Source organism: Rosa chinensis, chromosome 6 (assembly GCF_002994745.2).
Source record: "Rosa chinensis cultivar Old Blush chromosome 6, RchiOBHm-V2, whole genome shotgun sequence".
NCBI classification, from domain to species: Eukaryota; Viridiplantae; Streptophyta; class Magnoliopsida; order Rosales; family Rosaceae; genus Rosa; species Rosa chinensis.
The window spans coordinates 48,915,024-48,931,371 of NC_037093.1; the positions used below are offsets into that span (position 1 = coordinate 48,915,024).

At 38.0% G+C, this 16,348-nt stretch overlaps 3 protein-coding genes across 11 annotated transcripts; 1 reads left to right on the forward strand and 2 right to left on the reverse strand.

Annotated features, from left to right (window-relative positions):
- Positions 1-1,043: 1,043 nt before the first annotated feature.
- LOC112174043 (protein NLRC3) lies at positions 1,044-7,060 on the reverse strand. Of its 9 annotated transcripts, none has more exons than XM_040509448.1 (18): positions 6,905-7,059; positions 6,725-6,817; positions 6,534-6,636; positions 6,360-6,425; positions 6,147-6,263; positions 5,943-6,016; positions 5,562-5,664; positions 5,352-5,394; positions 4,849-4,911; positions 4,186-4,415; positions 3,511-3,631; positions 3,318-3,421; positions 2,958-3,071; positions 2,706-2,876; positions 2,464-2,607; positions 2,230-2,378; positions 1,613-1,852; positions 1,044-1,351 (listed from the first exon to the last, which is right to left on the reverse strand). In XM_040509448.1, the coding sequence occupies exons 2-17, from the start codon at positions 6,792-6,794 to the stop codon at positions 1,707-1,709; spliced, it is 1,818 nt and encodes a 605-aa protein (XP_040365382.1). In that variant the 5' UTR covers positions 6,795-6,817; positions 6,905-7,059; the 3' UTR covers positions 1,044-1,351; positions 1,613-1,706. The 9 variants fall into 9 exon arrangements, with proteins under 9 accessions (XP_040365382.1, XP_040365381.1, XP_024167508.1 ...); XM_040509447.1 differs by having other exon boundaries at positions 2,233-2,378; positions 6,351-6,425; XM_024311740.2 differs by having other exon boundaries at positions 6,351-6,425.
- Positions 7,061-8,418: 1,358 nt separating this feature from the next.
- Positions 8,419-10,572, reverse strand: LOC112171483 (GDSL esterase/lipase At4g28780). Its single transcript, XM_024308663.2, has 5 exons — positions 10,180-10,572; positions 9,953-10,080; positions 9,605-9,847; positions 9,056-9,305; positions 8,419-8,948 (listed from the first exon to the last, which is right to left on the reverse strand). The coding sequence occupies exons 1-5, from the start codon at positions 10,541-10,543 to the stop codon at positions 8,713-8,715; spliced, it is 1,221 nt and encodes a 406-aa protein (XP_024164431.2). The 5' UTR covers positions 10,544-10,572; the 3' UTR covers positions 8,419-8,712.
- A 1,634-nt stretch (positions 10,573-12,206) lies between these two features.
- LOC112173462 (tetraspanin-18) lies at positions 12,207-15,392 on the forward strand. Its single transcript, XM_024311095.2, has 6 exons — positions 12,207-12,737; positions 12,937-13,036; positions 13,535-13,615; positions 13,723-13,827; positions 14,060-14,263; positions 15,248-15,392. The coding sequence occupies exons 1-6, from the start codon at positions 12,430-12,432 to the stop codon at positions 15,320-15,322; spliced, it is 873 nt and encodes a 290-aa protein (XP_024166863.1). The 5' UTR covers positions 12,207-12,429; the 3' UTR covers positions 15,323-15,392.
- Positions 15,393-16,348: the final 956 nt, after the last annotated feature.

The following is a 16,348-nucleotide window of genomic DNA, read 5'->3' on the forward strand; positions in this document are numbered from 1 at the left end:
TTGACAGGTATTCTTAATTGACTGCTGAAGCTGAAGGTTGGTAGCTGAAGTACAAACCTTAAAGTTTTCCAAACGAGGAAATGATCAAAAGGGCAGAGACTCGCACTCTCACACTGCACATTCTTCTTCCTTAATTGACTATCACTTCTTCCTCATCACTGAACTTTCTGTTCCGGCGAGGTATCTTTGACTCGACACGTAATACGACTCAAATTCAACTAAAACACGATAAACACTACTTAACTAGCAGCATTATCATTACGTAATTACCGATTATCACTCGTATTTATTGCACAAAACTAATCTTTCCGGTCTCAAAGATATACTATTTGAAAGGGACCTTCATGTGTTATCAAGTGAAGAAAAGGATGAGAATGACACAAACTCAGAATGGGAATCAATATTATGGCTGCTCGAAGACTCGCCCCTCATGATTACGAGAGTTCGTCCAGCCAAAACTGATAGTAAGTTTAACCAGAAATTAGTAACAAAACAAGTTTGTTCACGGGTCATTCAAAGGCATCATTTTCATCATTATTCATCATTAACAAATGAGAGATTGGGGAAGGGATAAGTTATAAAAGGGAAGGTGATTGAAAGATACCCAAATAAGAAAAAAGCCTAACTTCATGACCAAGCCTAGCCAACAACCCCATAGAACAGAGTGGTCCACTTTCACCACGTTAGGTGCCACGCACACATGGTAATAGTCTAATACTAAACAGCTCAATCAAAGTAGGGGTTCTGCAATTTGTTATATATAGTATGACTGTATGACCTTTACAGGTTGGCTGATGGGGTTTTTGTTGGGTAAGGTTGGGCATCAGTGTGCCCAAATACCTGAACAGTTGCACATGATCTGTTCTTCTGCATATGATCGATGTAGAGAGAAACAGAGCTATCGCAACAATCCTCGACTTTTGCTTCTTTTTTTACAACTGGTTCGAGGGATCGATCAGTAAGGGATAAAGTGTTCGAACTTTGAAGAGTAAGTAATGAGCAGTCGATTACAAGCAAATCAACAAAAGAGCCGAGTCCTAAGCAGCTTGGTTCCCATTTGTAGGGATCAGTGTACTAAAATGCTGAAGTGTGTTTTCATTAATCATCTCAGAAACTGATGTTAATCTCAGCTTCTGTCACCAATTTCTTCATGACCAGCTAGTCATTTAATAAACGAATGATTTTTCTTTTAGCCATAATAGATTAACAAATCAATAGCTACATAGGTGATGGAGTAAATTTGGATAGCCAGTAAAGCCAATGACTCCAAGGCATGATTTTGCAACCACAGCTACTGGTGTCTCTTTGACGTATGGTAATAAACACCTAGGATCAGAAATAGTAGTGTGCTCTGCTGAAAATGGGAGCCAAGTATCTTAGTCAAGTTGAGGTGCAGTATTTGAAAATGTGCAAATGCAATCAGCAAGGCATGTTTAATCAAAGTTATATGGAATTCTCTGTATAAGAGTGAATGCAACAGCAGGAAACTTAACAACACATTAGATCAATACATAACATTGACCAACAACTGAAGCCTACAATTACTTGGCTAGTCATCATCCGAAAAGCTGGCAGGCAATATACACAAAATTGCATTCAATAAGAATGATACCTGCATACTTTTTTTCCACAGCAGGGAAAGTGGCAACTCCAGTGGGTTACTTTGCATAACAATGGTTGAAGAAATTGCATCATGAGCCAACCCTCTATGGGTCAGCGTCATAGGGTGCATCTGGGGTAAGAGATGGAAGAATCAAAACAAGCCTTTCAATAGATTGGATGTCGGCAAGCATAGAAGCATAAACTGGCTTATAGTCCCAAGGATTTCCGCTCAAGTCCAAATGCCGAAGACCTAACAAATAAGGTTACTTAAAAGTTCAAGTTGTTTGTTCATATGTAGAAGCATGCATGCTAGAGGCACACAAAATCTGTTCACTTACTACTCACTAGCAATCCTTAAATGGTTTATTTTGATTTATCAATGGAAAGAGGTAGAGGGTCAAGTGTCAAGACCAAAGATTCAACTAGCATTATAGTCAAACCTTGATAACCAAATATCAGGCAACCTAAACTTAGCAATTGTAATAGCAATTATGAGGAACTGGCTGAAAAACAAATGTTAACAGTTCAGAATCTCAGATTTTTTGTTTTGTTTCTTTGCAGAGTACACAAACATGAGATGTAACTTCTTTTGAATTGAAACAAGACTTTAAAGGCAGCTAATACAAATACCTTTTGCATTTTTAATGGCAAAGCATATGGTGGTCAAGGATTCTACAGGCATAAGATTATATGCAGCATTGACTGTAACAAGTTCGGGAGCCTTTGACATGAGCTTTGACAAAAAATTTGCAGTTTCAACTCCTCCGCGGTTTTTGCTACACATAATTTATTCATATGATAAATTTCCTGGAACCAGGTATAGCAAAAATCAGAAGAAAAGTATTAACAATAATATTGAACCTTATGTTGATCTCCACTAGCTTCAACTCTTTAGTAAGTTCTTCTTGTAGTACCCGAAAACCAGATGAACCTAATCCAATACCTCCAACATTGAGTACTTGAATGGACGTGCACAAAAGTTCTCCCAAAGCTGCTGCTACTTGACTGCATAATTGTGATTATGGATCCAGTAAATATTGAGAAAGAAACAAAAATAAAGAAGTGCAGAGTCTAAGCCACTGCCATGTGTCGATTAGACAAACCTGCCAAGATCATTATCTGCAACAGATAGGGACTTCAATGGTCTGCTTAGGCTAGAAAGGGTTTTTATAAGTTGAGTCACTCCATGACAGGAAAGCTCACAGTTCTCCAACATTAAATCAACAAAGGGAGTGCATTTTTCAGAAGCTTCCATAAAAAAGGGAATTAAACTCCTGAGACATTGATGATATAGAATGTTAGACCAAATATCTTATAGGCTCAATACCTATGTAGCAATCAAAAATTCCACTGACCTGATTCCAACATCCTCAATAGGATTATCACTCATATCCAGGACCTCCAAGTTAGGCATATGAACAAGAGCATATCTAAGGTCATCTGCATCATCTTTGTTGAGATTGTTTCCCCTAAAATGATACAAGTAATTAATAGTTTAAAACCTGCATGTTTGTTTTTTGTTCAACATACGCCCTGTGTAGCCTCATTTTAATATAACTAGTGGCATCGGGCTTGTTCCTAGGGGTAATTGATGTAAAGCACTTACTCTTCACCATTTGGAGTTCAATGATCCATATATTTTATAACTGCCATAAATTCTTATTTCCAGTATAAAAGTTTGCATTGAAAGCAGTAGTAACAGTGTAGGTTAAAACCTTAAATTGAGCACCCGTAATGATTGCAAGGACTTTCCAACTCCTAAAGGTGTTGGGGGGTTATTTCGTGATCTCCTATAGAGTTCAGAAAGCCAGCCTGATATCTGCATGGTTTTGTGTAATATTCATGTTAGTTTGCACAAATGACATAACAGTATAAGAAAACTTTTCTCAATGGCATTGCGACATTTACATTGTTTTCTGAAAGGTCAAGGATGGATAGACCGGACGAAGCATTGAGAAGCGTACTAAATACCACTTCCACAAATTTTTGGCCAAGGTGGTTGTCAGAGAGTTTCAAAGAATACAAGGACCTGGAGCAAAATAAGATAAACCAAGAAGGAATACCATTGGAGCAACTAATTCATTAATCAAGATGCAAATGAATGCTCACAGATAAATATGATTCAAATGAGAAGACAAAATGTTGTAGACCTATGGTAATACACAAGAATCGAGATTTTTAACCCTTTGGAAATGGTCATAGGCAAGATTATTAGCATCTTTTATCACGTATATGAGTCTTTCCAACAAGCCTTTAAGTGCCACTAGAATTAGATGTGAGGTGCACTACGGAAAGTAAGGCACTAAAAACCCTTGGTCAACAAAATTGAAATGCCAATAAGTCCAAGGCTAAAATCCGGAAAAAAAAAAAAGAAGTTAAAGTATATCTTTAAATTGAACAAGCCTCCAAAGATCAGCTATGCAACAGGAAATTCATAACGCACTCACGCTCACACACACAAGCACAATTATATTCCTTTCTTATTTGTGAGCTTCTGAGCATGCCACTTCAACCAGTCCAGAACACACACCAAAAAGTTGGATAGATTTTAATTGAAGCCTGAAATTGGAAAAATGGACACACCTTCCTGAAGATAAAAATGACACAAGTTCGATAGGTACAGAAGATTGGTTAGTTTCAAGAAACTTTGTTGTGTTGATTGAGAAGTGTTTTATTTCGTGTGCTTGCAAACTCTTTGGGGATAGAGAACTACAAATTGCTGTGATAGAAGCTGAAGAAAGTGTACAGTGAATGAATTCAAGCGACGTTAAACTTTCACTGTTCTGGTTGAGAAGCTTGCATAATCCAGTAATCTGTAAAAATGTATATCGCATCAGGCATTTGGTTAAACCAGCACATAGCAAAAACATATCAGTCTGATCTCTGTAATATTTATTGAACATGAGTTGGCTACTAGCTTAAAGAATCAGATCTGGATATATACATGCGAATCATATGGAATGAACAGTTCTAGTTTACTTTGTGATTTGGTATAGCATGTAAAAGTAAAACATATATTTCCCAGCATGAGAGAGGTATCTCTCTATGCATTGTCTATTTTACTTTTTCAAATACGAGGTTCTACTGCAGTCATCATATCACCTACTCACTAGAGCAAACAACTTAAGGCTACAAAAATTTTCAGAAAAATTGCATTATTTCTTGGTGAAGTGTTCTGTCCTTGAGAAAGAAGCTTGCAATCGTAGCCTATTTATTGAACATTCAAAGAGAAAGAAATGAGCTTACATGCTCCTTGGATCTTATCCACCTTAGTTCCAAGCTCTGCAATTTGCTGTTCCTCAATAGGTGCTGCAACAGATTATATTACAGTTGTGAATAAACCAATTCCAGCCATTAATTTAAACAAGAATATAAGCAAGCATATATGAAGCTTTAGGGGAAGGCCACTTCTGGCCAATGCATATCTTCGCCCTTGTTTATCATGGTATTCATCACAACTTTAATGACGTCTTTCTTTTTAATTTTTTAACCCGCAGATGGCATAGGGAGGCTATAGGGACACGAAATCAGAATTCAAGCATGCAAAAATGACATTTAGCACAAATATGGTTTGACCGGACAGATTCATAGCATGCCTCACAAAACTTCCACAATAGATGCTTAAGACTTTTATACTTGGGAAATAGTAACACAATTTTTTTTCAGATGTAGATAAGGTGTTGTCCAACTAAGGTTTAATATAATTAGGGCATCTCTGTTGGCATCTATACATGAATAGAGTAACTTACACAAATTTCTTCATCACAGAAAACATTTTGAAGTCTCAGGCATCTGCATAAAGATAAGAACACAATCTAATAACATAAATTTTGCATAAAGACAAGAACATTGAAAGTCTGTATATGCAAATGGATAACGAAGTAAAATTTCAATATACGACCCAGTCCTCCATTCTTGGAAGGACATAGGACTACGCTCTCATCTAATTGCAAACTTACTGCACAAAGTAACCAAAGTGTAGACAATGGTGATATAGTTTGGAATATTCACAAGTTGAAGTAGCCATGTCACCCTCACAACCTATCAATTCCAACAAAGAGTCTGCATAGAAGAAACACAAATGATTAGATAAACCACATAGCAGATAAACAAGTATGCTGAATGGAAAAAACAAAACTCTTTCAACTTCACTGTAAAGGTAGACACCTTTTTTAGGAGTATAATAATATGAGAGACATATTTTCATTCAGTTCAAAACAAGTAGGTGAAGATGCTAATCAAGCTCCTACAGAAGCTTGAACTGATAGCATTCATCCTGCTTTCAACAGAACTTCACGTAGTAAGGAAAATACTAAAGCAACCACGCTAGTAGCTAGTACCTGAAATCTTGATTTCACCAAGGCACCCATCAAATGAGGGCAGCGAAGCTAGCTCTGCTACTTCATCTAGACAACTGTTCTTTATGGTTTCATAAAACAAAAATACCAAACCATCCATGAACAAAGTTCACCAATCCCTCTTCTGTCATTGAAAAGGGAAAACAGCTATTAAAAAATAATAGAAAAATAAAAAGAAAAGCATACTTTTGCAGATGAGTTTCCCAATAGATCTGCTGCCAGTCAGGCGGTTCAATCCTACTGCCAAGCTCCGGCCACCGCGATTTAAACAAATTTCTCCATGCCTTGTTGAAATTCCCTGACCTGCAACATGATTAAGCAGTTTCACGGCTGTACTAAACTCAACCAAATGACAAACCAAACCAAATATGATTATGAAAACCACTCAACCTTGCAGACCTTCCTCGCTTTCTACTATTTCCGAGGCATTCATCAGAAAACTCGTCTTCTCGGTCATCAAAAGGCCTGCTTGAAGAACAAATTCGATTACAAAACCGCAAAACGATTCGAAATTCTAAGTAAAATGTTGAGCAATCTGAATTTTAGTAAAGCTTTGACTAGGATGAAACCTACATTGCTCTCTGTAGCTTGTGTAGGGCGAATGGAGGCAACCGCGAGACCAGAAGATGGAGCAAGTCCGAAGGAAGCTCATGGATAATCGGAAGAAGATCATCTCCTGCAAAAATGCAATCCGAATTCAAATTCTAAAATGCAGCTGATATCTGAATCATGAGGAGTGAGAAGAGTAAATTAGAGAAAATTACCGCGAAGCAGGTCTGTTTTGATTGCGTCTATGCACAGAGAGATCAGAGACGGAATCTCACTTTCGCTCATGCTTGAGAGGAATCAATCTGCGCCTTTTGTTCAGAACAAAGACGAGTTTATAAGAGATTGCCGGAGTTTGTATTATTTGAAGTATCGGAAGTACGGAATATAGAACTCACCGGGAAATCTTTGAGAGACAGAGAGACAGAAGAAGCGGGAACTCACCGCGCGTTCAAGCAGAAGAAGAAGCAGCAGCAGCAGCTCCTACAGAGAGACAGAGAGGAGTCAAGGAATTACAAGCATACGTTACGCAGAAAATCCGTCTTTAATTGCGCTTCTGCTTTATTATCTTATGCAGCGACGTCGTTTGGAATTAGGGAAAACCTATGATAATTCTAATTTCCAAGTTCCAACCAAAAACTCCGGGGGTCAAAGTTATAATAGGCGCGTGAGTGATTTTTTTTTTTTTTTGATGAAAGGAACTTCATTAAAAAGGCAAAGCTTCTGGGACAACCAGAGTTTACAAGATCGAACAGTAAGACTTTTGAGGCCTGAGGGGGAATTCTATCGTTCCAAATGGTATACAAATTAGTAACTTGACCTAGGTTGGTTAAGGCATCAGCAACAAAGTTAGTTTCTCTCAAAATATATTTAAAAGTAATTGAGAGAAAACTGGCAGCAATAATTCTAATATCTTGGACAATCTTGATTAGTCTCCATGGTGGACTAATTACTCCATTAACTGCATCTATAACAAGTTTGGAGTTGCCTTCCACTTCCACCTTCTGATAACCTTTTTCCTTGGTATGAAGAAGACTGTTGCGGAGGGCTGTTGCCTCAGCAACTGGAACAGTTGCACTTCCCGTTGGAATGGAGGCTGCATAAAGAGGCTTATCAACATGGTTTCTAATGATAAAGCCTCCAAGAGCCGAATCTTTGTGGACAGAGCCGTCAAAGTTTATTTTAACATGATCATCTTTTGGAGGTTCCCATTTGATCGTGGCCAGTGCAGCAAATCTCCTAGTGTTACTAGGTTGAACATTAGCATCAGTGAAGCTCTTTAGGCCGGGTGGTCGCTGAAGCTGCAGAGACAGATAAGGGATCGATGCTGAGCAATTCCTCCAAAAATAAGATCATTTCTTGCTTTCCAGACCTGCCAGCAAATGGTAATCATTTTTGCAAAAACAAATCACTTTGATCGAAAAGGTTTTTTTAATAAAGAGTTCCCGGAAAACCGAGATGTAGCTGTCTTACCAATTAATCGGGAAATTCATGCCAGCCAGGTTCCAAACTTGTTTAGCGAAATGGCGTGTGAGTGAAGTTTATCCTGATGTTTAGTAGGATGCCCTTTAAAAAGGGTTTTCGCAAAAAGTGGATAGCAAACCACAAAAATTTTAATCTCGCACTATGATTTTTATAAGGTATATCATTTTACTCAAGAAATTACTATTTGAGTGGAATAATAGTACAATGCATAATAATGTATATATTGTGTTAGACGCCTTATAATTTTTCTGCATCCGAGTCTGATCGATGCATTGTTGTATTGATCTATACCAACAACATTGTTTTTAGAGAATCCATCTAATCAACTGCTCGTAGGTAATTGACATTAAAATTGCAAGTAAGTTTTAGTATGATCAACCTAGCATAAGTTGCATCTTAATAAAAGCATTGTAATGAAGCCTTGAATAATGCACTGTCATTGAATCCACATTTTAATTATGGCCAGGGTCAGAATAAGCATTACATGCAGAAATTTAATTTGGAGCCGGCCAATTAACTATGGCTCCTTCTTTAATCCACAATTTAACTATGGCCGGGGCCAATTAATTTCTACCAGGGCCAGAAGAAGCATTGCAGAAACATCGCAAAGAGTTTACATGCACCAATCTTACTATAAATTAAGTCTACTAGTCTAAGAAACCACATAAGTCATGTAGAAGAAGCAGGCAGCTGATGAGTGCATGCCTATCTAGCTAACAGCCTAGTTATTCCCGGAGTCCATGGCCATGATGGTGCTTAGGTTCATAGGGCTCATGTACTTGCTAGACCCGGTCATGATCGTCTGTACAATCAGCCGGTTCGCCCGCTCAGATGGATGGAAAGGATCCCAAAACGCATACACATCCCGGTTGGAGCACAGATTCGACAATGGGGTACATAGTCCCAACCCATTGTACGGTCCTTGCCCGCAACATGCCACCTTTGACGTAGCAAAGCCTATAAATAAAATATCCAAACGATTTCATTTTGTCACAATTCACAAACATAATGTTCAAATGAGAAAACGTATTGTTTACACAAGATTTGGCAAAAACTTAATTTACCATATTTCCGGGGGTTACTGAGGAACTCCACATTTGCAAACGCATTAGCAGCAATGAAAGCGTCAGTACCAAGCTGAGCGTTGAGCCCCTGAACCATCTGGACAAGCAGGGGATTGAAAATGGCTGCTGCCCTCTGGAGCTCTGGTGCACATTCACCATTCCTACTCCTCTGGGCCATAGCGGCGGGAACACAGCCTAATGGGCCTGTACCGGTCACCAGCACCCTTCTCCCTCCTAATCCAAATAGTCTCTGCATGCAATTAATGACGTTTACAAATTAACTTACTTAATTTATCTTAATTAGGTATCCATTATAGGAAAGTTTTTTACTTCCCCAAGGGTTAGATACTGTCCTTCAAAAGGCATTGAATCCCTTCCCATTTTTTTTTTTGATTAAAATCCCTTCCCATCAAACAAGCTCATTGTAATAAATTTATGGGGAAAAATTCAAAAAAGGTTGAATTTGAAAGAAATAAACTAACATGTAGCTAGTTTAAATAATTTTGAATTAATTAGTTAATTAAATGGATATCTATATATGATTATTACCCGGAGAATTTTCCGGTACTCGGAGATGAGGTACTGGGAGTACTGAGGGATTGAGTACTGGCGTGATCTTGCAGAGAAGGGTACCAAGAAGTAGTTGTTGACGAAGTCATTGCCGCCGAGAGTTATGAGGACAAGAGCGTCGTTTACCAGCCTCTTGGCTTGCGCTGCTCCGATTAGGGCACTCACTCGTTGCTGGTATTGCTGGAACATCTCAAACTGCCTAAAGATCCTTATTATGTTGATCTAAACAAATTAGTGCATTTAGTCCTTTTTATTCAGGTATACATGGCTATACTTAAACTTACAAAATGATTATTTCTTCGCATTTAAAAAAGAAAAAGCACTTACAAATTGAACACCAGTATCATTGAGGATTCCAATTCCAGCAGAAGCAAAGTTAGCACCAATAAGCAGCTTTTGTCCGGTGAGCTCACTGCTCAAATATGGCAAGACTAGCTCCGATCCTATTTGCTCGCCTAAAATATAATAATATGAAAGGAAATGAATATTAATATGTGAAACTGAAATTAATTATTAAGATCACTAGTTAGAAATATCAGCTCATGAGTACTTACTGATGAGATCAGGGAGGTTTAAGCCGTTGGAGAAGCGGCCGGTGGGGCGGTGGGTAGGGAAATCAATGCCGTAGGGAGGAAAATCGGCACGCGCGGTGGTGGCCAAGTAATTGTTGTTGCCGTTATCCACAAGGGAGTCTCCGAAAACAAAGAAAGCTCGAGCTGCCTCAGCTTGATGAGGTGCGAGAATCACCGTGCTCATTGCCACCATTAGCACTAGGGCAACAGCCATGGTGGCACCGGAACAAACACTAGGAGGAGACATGAAAGCTAATGCGGGAGTTTCTTTGGAGACTACAGTATAAATTAAGTTGTTGGGAATACTAGAGCCTTTTAGGGTTTTATTTAGAAATGTGAGGGGCATGGGAAATAATAAACTGCTTGTTTAAACAGAACAGAGCAAAAGCTACTAAAGCTTTTAGAGAGAGTCAAAGTCACTTTGACATTCGAACGTACTCTAGCTTGAACCAAGGCACAGATCATTAGAATGAATATTAATCTAGCAGTAAGTATGGTAGGAAGAAGTCATTTTCATGGATAAATATAATGATCAAAGATTGCAAATTAGGGTCACTGCAAGCTAGCAGAGAGGCTGGGTAGCCTGCCTTGCAAAGTGAAAAGTTTTGCTGTGCGTGCAGTAAGCCATGTGAGTAAAATAAATGAGTCTGGCTTTGAGTTGCTCATATTATACATATGACTCTTACTACTGAATTCAATATCTGCACCATATGTGGAAACTTGATCAGTTGAATAAGGTGATGAACAAATTTCTTTGGATTAATCAAATCTCTTTGTATCACTCCTTACAACCTAATTTCTAAACAAGGCTGACGTTTTTGGAACCGTAATTCGATCTGAAACTTAATTTTACCCATCAGGCAAATAATTTGGAAGTACATTATTATGAGTTTGGTCCACGAGTGAGTTATTAAAAAGACTTGTTTGGTGAGGAAGGTACGTAGCAAAGCTTTTCATCGTTGTTTCAGAGTTCACACAATGCAACATTGAATGATAATTGAAGACCTAGAGACATTTTTCCTTATACCCTTTCTAGTTTTCACGCGCAATCGATATATCAGAGGCATAAGATCGATATGGAGCCACACACGCCCATTTAGAAAAGAGAAATTTGCTCTAAAACTAGAATTAAGGGCATCTATTTATACATTATAAATTCATGGGTGTACGTTCGATCTCACTAGTCGATCACTACATGCAATTAAAAACTTTGCGATGCATACAACATGAGAAGAACTACTGCAGGGTACATAGTAGAATAGTAGTATATGTATCTATCTGTTGCACAAACAGACGAAGGAGGTGACACGTACCAGAGATATAAGGATATCGATCGACGTGATGGTACTCATGGTAGAGTAATACAGTTGACAATTTTATGAAAGCTAGGTACTTGAGGATTGACTACATCGAAGGGGAAGTACGGAGAAGTAAATCATTGCTTCAATGGAGAGAACTATTGTTTATTAGATACTTAATGTATATGGAGGGAATGAAGATAAACCCTATATCAAAATACGACGGGTCCTAAATTTAAAATATGACAAAGTTTCTAGTGAGAATTTTAAAATGATGATTCTATAAAGACTTTCAAATCAACATGTTAAATGAGTAGTCTTGTTCTAAAAGTGTTCATGAAGTCTTCATTGTAAAAATTCTCATTAAAGTGTCATCCATGTATTATATAAATTATATCACAATTGAAGAAATAAAATGTTCGATAAACATTATCAGAGTAAAATAAGGTTTGTCAAAACTTTCAACCGATTTTATTTTTTAAGAAAAATTGAAATTTGACAAGGTCTAACGATTATTTTTAAATAACGTAATTGATGAAACCGAGTACCATTATTCCCTGCAAATTAACAAGGTATATATAAAAAAGAAAATTGTTTTTTTGAATAACTATTGGACCCACCTAACTTGGTCGTAAATCCGACCTCGCGTTTGACAGTTGTCAGGCCAGTTAAAGTTACCGCGAGAACAAACAAACACAAAAACAAGTTTTTCCGAGGTGCATGATTCTTACCGTTAGTGAATTTTTTCTTTTTGTCAGTTTGGGGCCTCTCCCAGGCCCTGAACTGATTCCTTGTCAAATTTCAATTCTTACCCAGAAACAAACACACACGCAAATACAAAACACCACAGCGAAATTTTCCAATACCCGAAAACCACCCAAAATCACAGTCCTGCCGCCGATTAGGATTACGGTTAGGGTTGGGGTTTTCCAAAATGCCGAAGAATTGCTGCCACGTATGCTTAGCTTTCGTGCTCAAATTCCTCAACTTTCTTCAAGCTTTCGTCGGCGTCGCGATCATTGTCTACTCGGCGTGGATGCTTGATCAGTGGAACCATCACATTCCGGTGTTCCCACCGCCCTCCGCGCCTTCCCCGGACTCTCCTTTCTCACTTTCGTTGGGCTCCGACGCCGGCGCGGCTTCCGATCAGATCACGCCGTTGGATTTTGCAGTCCGGTTGGTGTCTGGGGTCGATGACGGCATGGGGTTTCAATTGAATGCAGTGAAGCTCCCTGCTCCTTGGTAATTTTGAAATTTCTTTGAATTTTGTAAAAGAAGTTGCTTTTTTAGGGTTTTGATTGCATATTTTGTGGGCTGTGAGCAATTGGGTTCTTTGGATTTGGCATTGACTAGTTGTTACATGTTTAGAATTGGTTGGAAGTTTTTTTCAGAGGGAGAAATACGGTTCTTGATTTGATATATGTGGTTTTCTTGGTGGCAGGTTCATCTACTCTTTTATGGGAGTGGGGGCTTTGCTCTGTTGCATTACTTTCATAGGTTGTATCGCAGCTGAATCAATCAACGGCTGCTGCCTGTGTTTCGTATCCTTAACATCTTTGAAGTTTTCTACTGTTACTGCTTTTTTGCTATAACTTCTGTAACTTAGATTAATGTTTCTAGACTGTTAAATTCGAAATTTCTAGTTTGCAAATGCTCAGCCAAACTAGTATATTAACACGGGAGAAATTGCTAGTTATTCCCTCGTTCCTTTGGTTGTAAGTTTTGCATTTCAGAAACTAGATGAACTTGCCAAAAAAAAAAAGAGAGACAACTTACTTAAATGAAAGGCAATCAAAAGTTCAAAGTCCTTGTTTCATATTTTCTTGCACCTCCTATTTTTCCCACTGCATATTCTACAGTCTAAGAACATTTTTCACAAGTTCTGAACTGATTGATCTTTGAGGCAATGAACTTTAGTTAAACTTTCAAAATCAAAATATATCATGCAAATTGGATTGTGTATAAACTGAATTATTGTTCCAAAGTTTCACCGCTGGATTCTATATCCTACATTTCCCTTAACTCTTTGCAAACTTTAGTACAGTCTGCTCATAACGGTACTAACTCTAGTGGAAGCAGCTCTGGTAGCGTTCATAGCAATTGATCACCATTGGGACAAGGTGATGCTTTGTTAACAATATTGAATATTATTTCAGTAATATCTGCATGGGTTTTTACCCTGCTTGTTTACCCAATAAAGTTAACATGTTCCATCATGCCTGTACAGGATCTTCCACTTGACCCAACTGGTGAACTTGACAGTCTTCGATCTTTTATTGAAGAGAACATTGACATCTGTAAGTGCGTTGGGATAGCTGTTATTGGAATACAGGTATGCTGCAGTTATAATGATGACTTTGTTGCTCTCTTGATTGCATGGTATTAATATCAGTAGCCCTTTTTCATTCACAGAAGCCGTAACACAAGTATCCAGTTCCAGAATCTGTTTCTTTTTCTTTTCTTTTTTTCAGAAAACATGGCTGCCTTTTAGCATATGAGAGCATTCCTGTTTATGATTATTTTGTTGATTGTTTCTTATATATACATCTTTCTTGCAATGTCAGGCTTTATCTCTGCTACTAGCAATAATTCTACGAGGCATGATATCTACTCATAAACCTGACTATGATGTTGAAGATGAGTACGATGCTAGGAGTAGAACTTGGGAACCACTGCTAAATCAACAGTCAAGCCAAGCATCTGGATCAACCAAGGGTGATGGTAGAGGGACTCACTCTGACATTTGGAGCTCACGAATAAGAGATAAGGTATATCTTTTGTGTAGTATCCATAATCCACAATTTTGTGCTTTGATTATACAAAAGCATAGTCTTGGTCAAACAGTAACAATTCTGCAGTACATTTTCAATTACAATGTGCCGGATGTTTTCCAAGTTGTAACAAGTTTTTAGCTTGATTGATATTGTTGACCCCACCCCCAAGTTATCAGAATATATGAAATCTGGCAGCGTATGAAATATAAATGGTCAAGTTTATGTGTGCCCTGTCACCAACAATGTCTGAAGTCTGTATAAATGAAGTGGTCCAACTTGAATTTGTCTCTCTGTTGTATGTTCTTGTTGTTAGTTTCAGTCAAAGAATTCAATGAAACTGCAATGCTACCCACATCTCAAAGCATAATCTATTTGGGGCGGTTTTGAGAGGAAGAGAGGGAGGGAGGGAGATTGGGGGCACCATATTTTATCTCTTTGACTAATATTTGCTCAATCTTCTGGTTATTTCATTATCGTCAGTATGCTCTTTGCCTGAACATTTCTGTGTATTATTGTTCAATGTTCATTATCCTTATAGTTGTTAAAGTTGTGATGTTATGACACCCGTGGTGCAAGTAACCGGAGATATTTCTACTGTCTTCAGTTCATAAGTTGCAATGTTATGGCACCTATATTTTATCTCCTTGACTAATATTTACTCAATCTTCTGGTTATTTCATTATGATCAGTACGCTCTTTGCTTGAACATTTCTGTGTATTATTGTTCAATGTTCATTATCCTTACAGTTGTTAAAGTAGCAATGTTATAACACCCGTGGTGCAAGTAACCATAGATTTAAGATAAAAAAAACTTCCACTGCCTTCAGCTCTTTCTTCACAGTTACATTCCCTGTGCCCTTAGTGTTATTGGCCATGTGAAATACCGGGAAACAATGGTTTTATAAGGATCTTCTTATGTCTATTGCTTGTGTGAAACCTTTTCTTCTCTAATCACAACCTTCTTATCCTTTTGTGCAGTATGGATTGAGCTCTGGTGATAAATACAATTCTGTAAATCAGAATGCATCAATGAGTATGAAATCCAGGCAGTGAAGATACATAAAGGTTTTTCATTGATATTTGACTGTATATCATCATTCTCTCGTTTCTAATGTTTTCTGCTCTCAAAAAATCAAATACTCAGACAAAGCACTGATGTGTGTGTGTATATACAAGTCTTCAAAAGTGTGTTTGATCGACTGCCTGCTTTGCCTTGTATCAATTGGCAAATGTGTCCAGTAATATGTTAGTCACTAATGGTAGTAGTAGAAAGCTTGTGATATATGTACAATGTTTGTGACCATCATCATCTTTGGTTTATTATGAAGTTATGAAATAACAGAGATTAAATCAAAGCAAGGACACATGGCTTTTGTTATTCATGCAGAACTGTAGCTGAAAGTAACCGACTATTCTACTGAAAAAAAAAAAAAAAAAAATTTGACAGAAAGAAATATGTTAAGTATCATGCCCCATCTACCAAATTATCCCCGCCCTTTTCAGCTTTCATCACCAAAAACGAAAACTAAAAACAAATTTTTCGCCCAATTGATCCAGTCCCTTGTCCCTTGTCTTGCTCTGACAATCATGAGTCTGTTTTGGTTTTCTTTTAATCCATATAAGATTGGGATTGGATTTGTTGAAAAATCAGGACTTCATGTGCAAGAACTTGGCTGATATATGTTCTGGCAAGTTGGGTCTCCTCTCTCCAAGTTACGTTTCTGCATCTCGAGAGGTGGTGGTGATGCTACAGAATGAACGAGTAGGAGAGGATCCTATTCGTCAATCAGTGCACCGCAGGCCTCCTCGATATTCATCCATTGAAGAAAGATCAGAATCAAAATTAATTCCTATGAATATTAATGATCTGCCTGGCCTTGTATTGGTTGAGATTCTTTGTAGACTTCCTTGCTATAAACCTGTTTTTCAGTCCAAGTGTGTCTCCAAGCGTTGGTGCGCTCTCATCTCAGATCCCTACTTTATTGGCCGCTTTATATGCCATCTCCGAAGTAGTGATATGGAAGCGCCACCAATAATCCGTGCTCTGATAAACCGCAAAGGGGAGGAACTGTCATGGTC

Bases quoted from the DNA above. Each gene is read 5' to 3' on its own strand.
- LOC112174043 (XM_024311740.2), bottom strand. From the start codon at position 6,794: ATGAGCGAAAGTGAGATTCCGTCTCTGATCTCTCTGTGCATAGACGCA. The intron at 3,072-3,317 runs GTTTTAACCTAC...GTATCATTTTAG, and splicing joins TTACGGGTGCTCAATTTAAG to GGGAAACAATCTCAACAAAG. The intron at 2,877-2,957 runs GTCAGTGGAATT...TCAATGTCTCAG, and splicing joins ATTGAGGATGTTGGAATCAG to GAGTTTAATTCCCTTTTTTA.
- LOC112171483 (XM_024308663.2), bottom strand. From the start codon at position 10,543: ATGCCCCTCACATTTCTAAATAAAACCCTAAAAGGCTCTAGTATTCCC. The intron at 9,848-9,952 runs GTAAGTGCTTTT...TAATTTGTTTAG, and splicing joins ATGATACTGGTGTTCAATTT to ATCAACATAATAAGGATCTT. The intron at 9,306-9,604 runs GTAATAATCATA...AATTGCATGCAG, and splicing joins AGTACCGGAAAATTCTCCGG to AGACTATTTGGATTAGGAGG.
- LOC112173462 (XM_024311095.2), top strand. From the start codon at position 12,430: ATGCCGAAGAATTGCTGCCACGTATGCTTAGCTTTCGTGCTCAAATTC. The intron at 13,616-13,722 runs GTGATGCTTTGT...ATGCCTGTACAG, and splicing joins TTGATCACCATTGGGACAAG to GATCTTCCACTTGACCCAAC. The intron at 14,264-15,247 runs GTATATCTTTTG...CCTTTTGTGCAG, and splicing joins GCTCACGAATAAGAGATAAG to TATGGATTGAGCTCTGGTGA.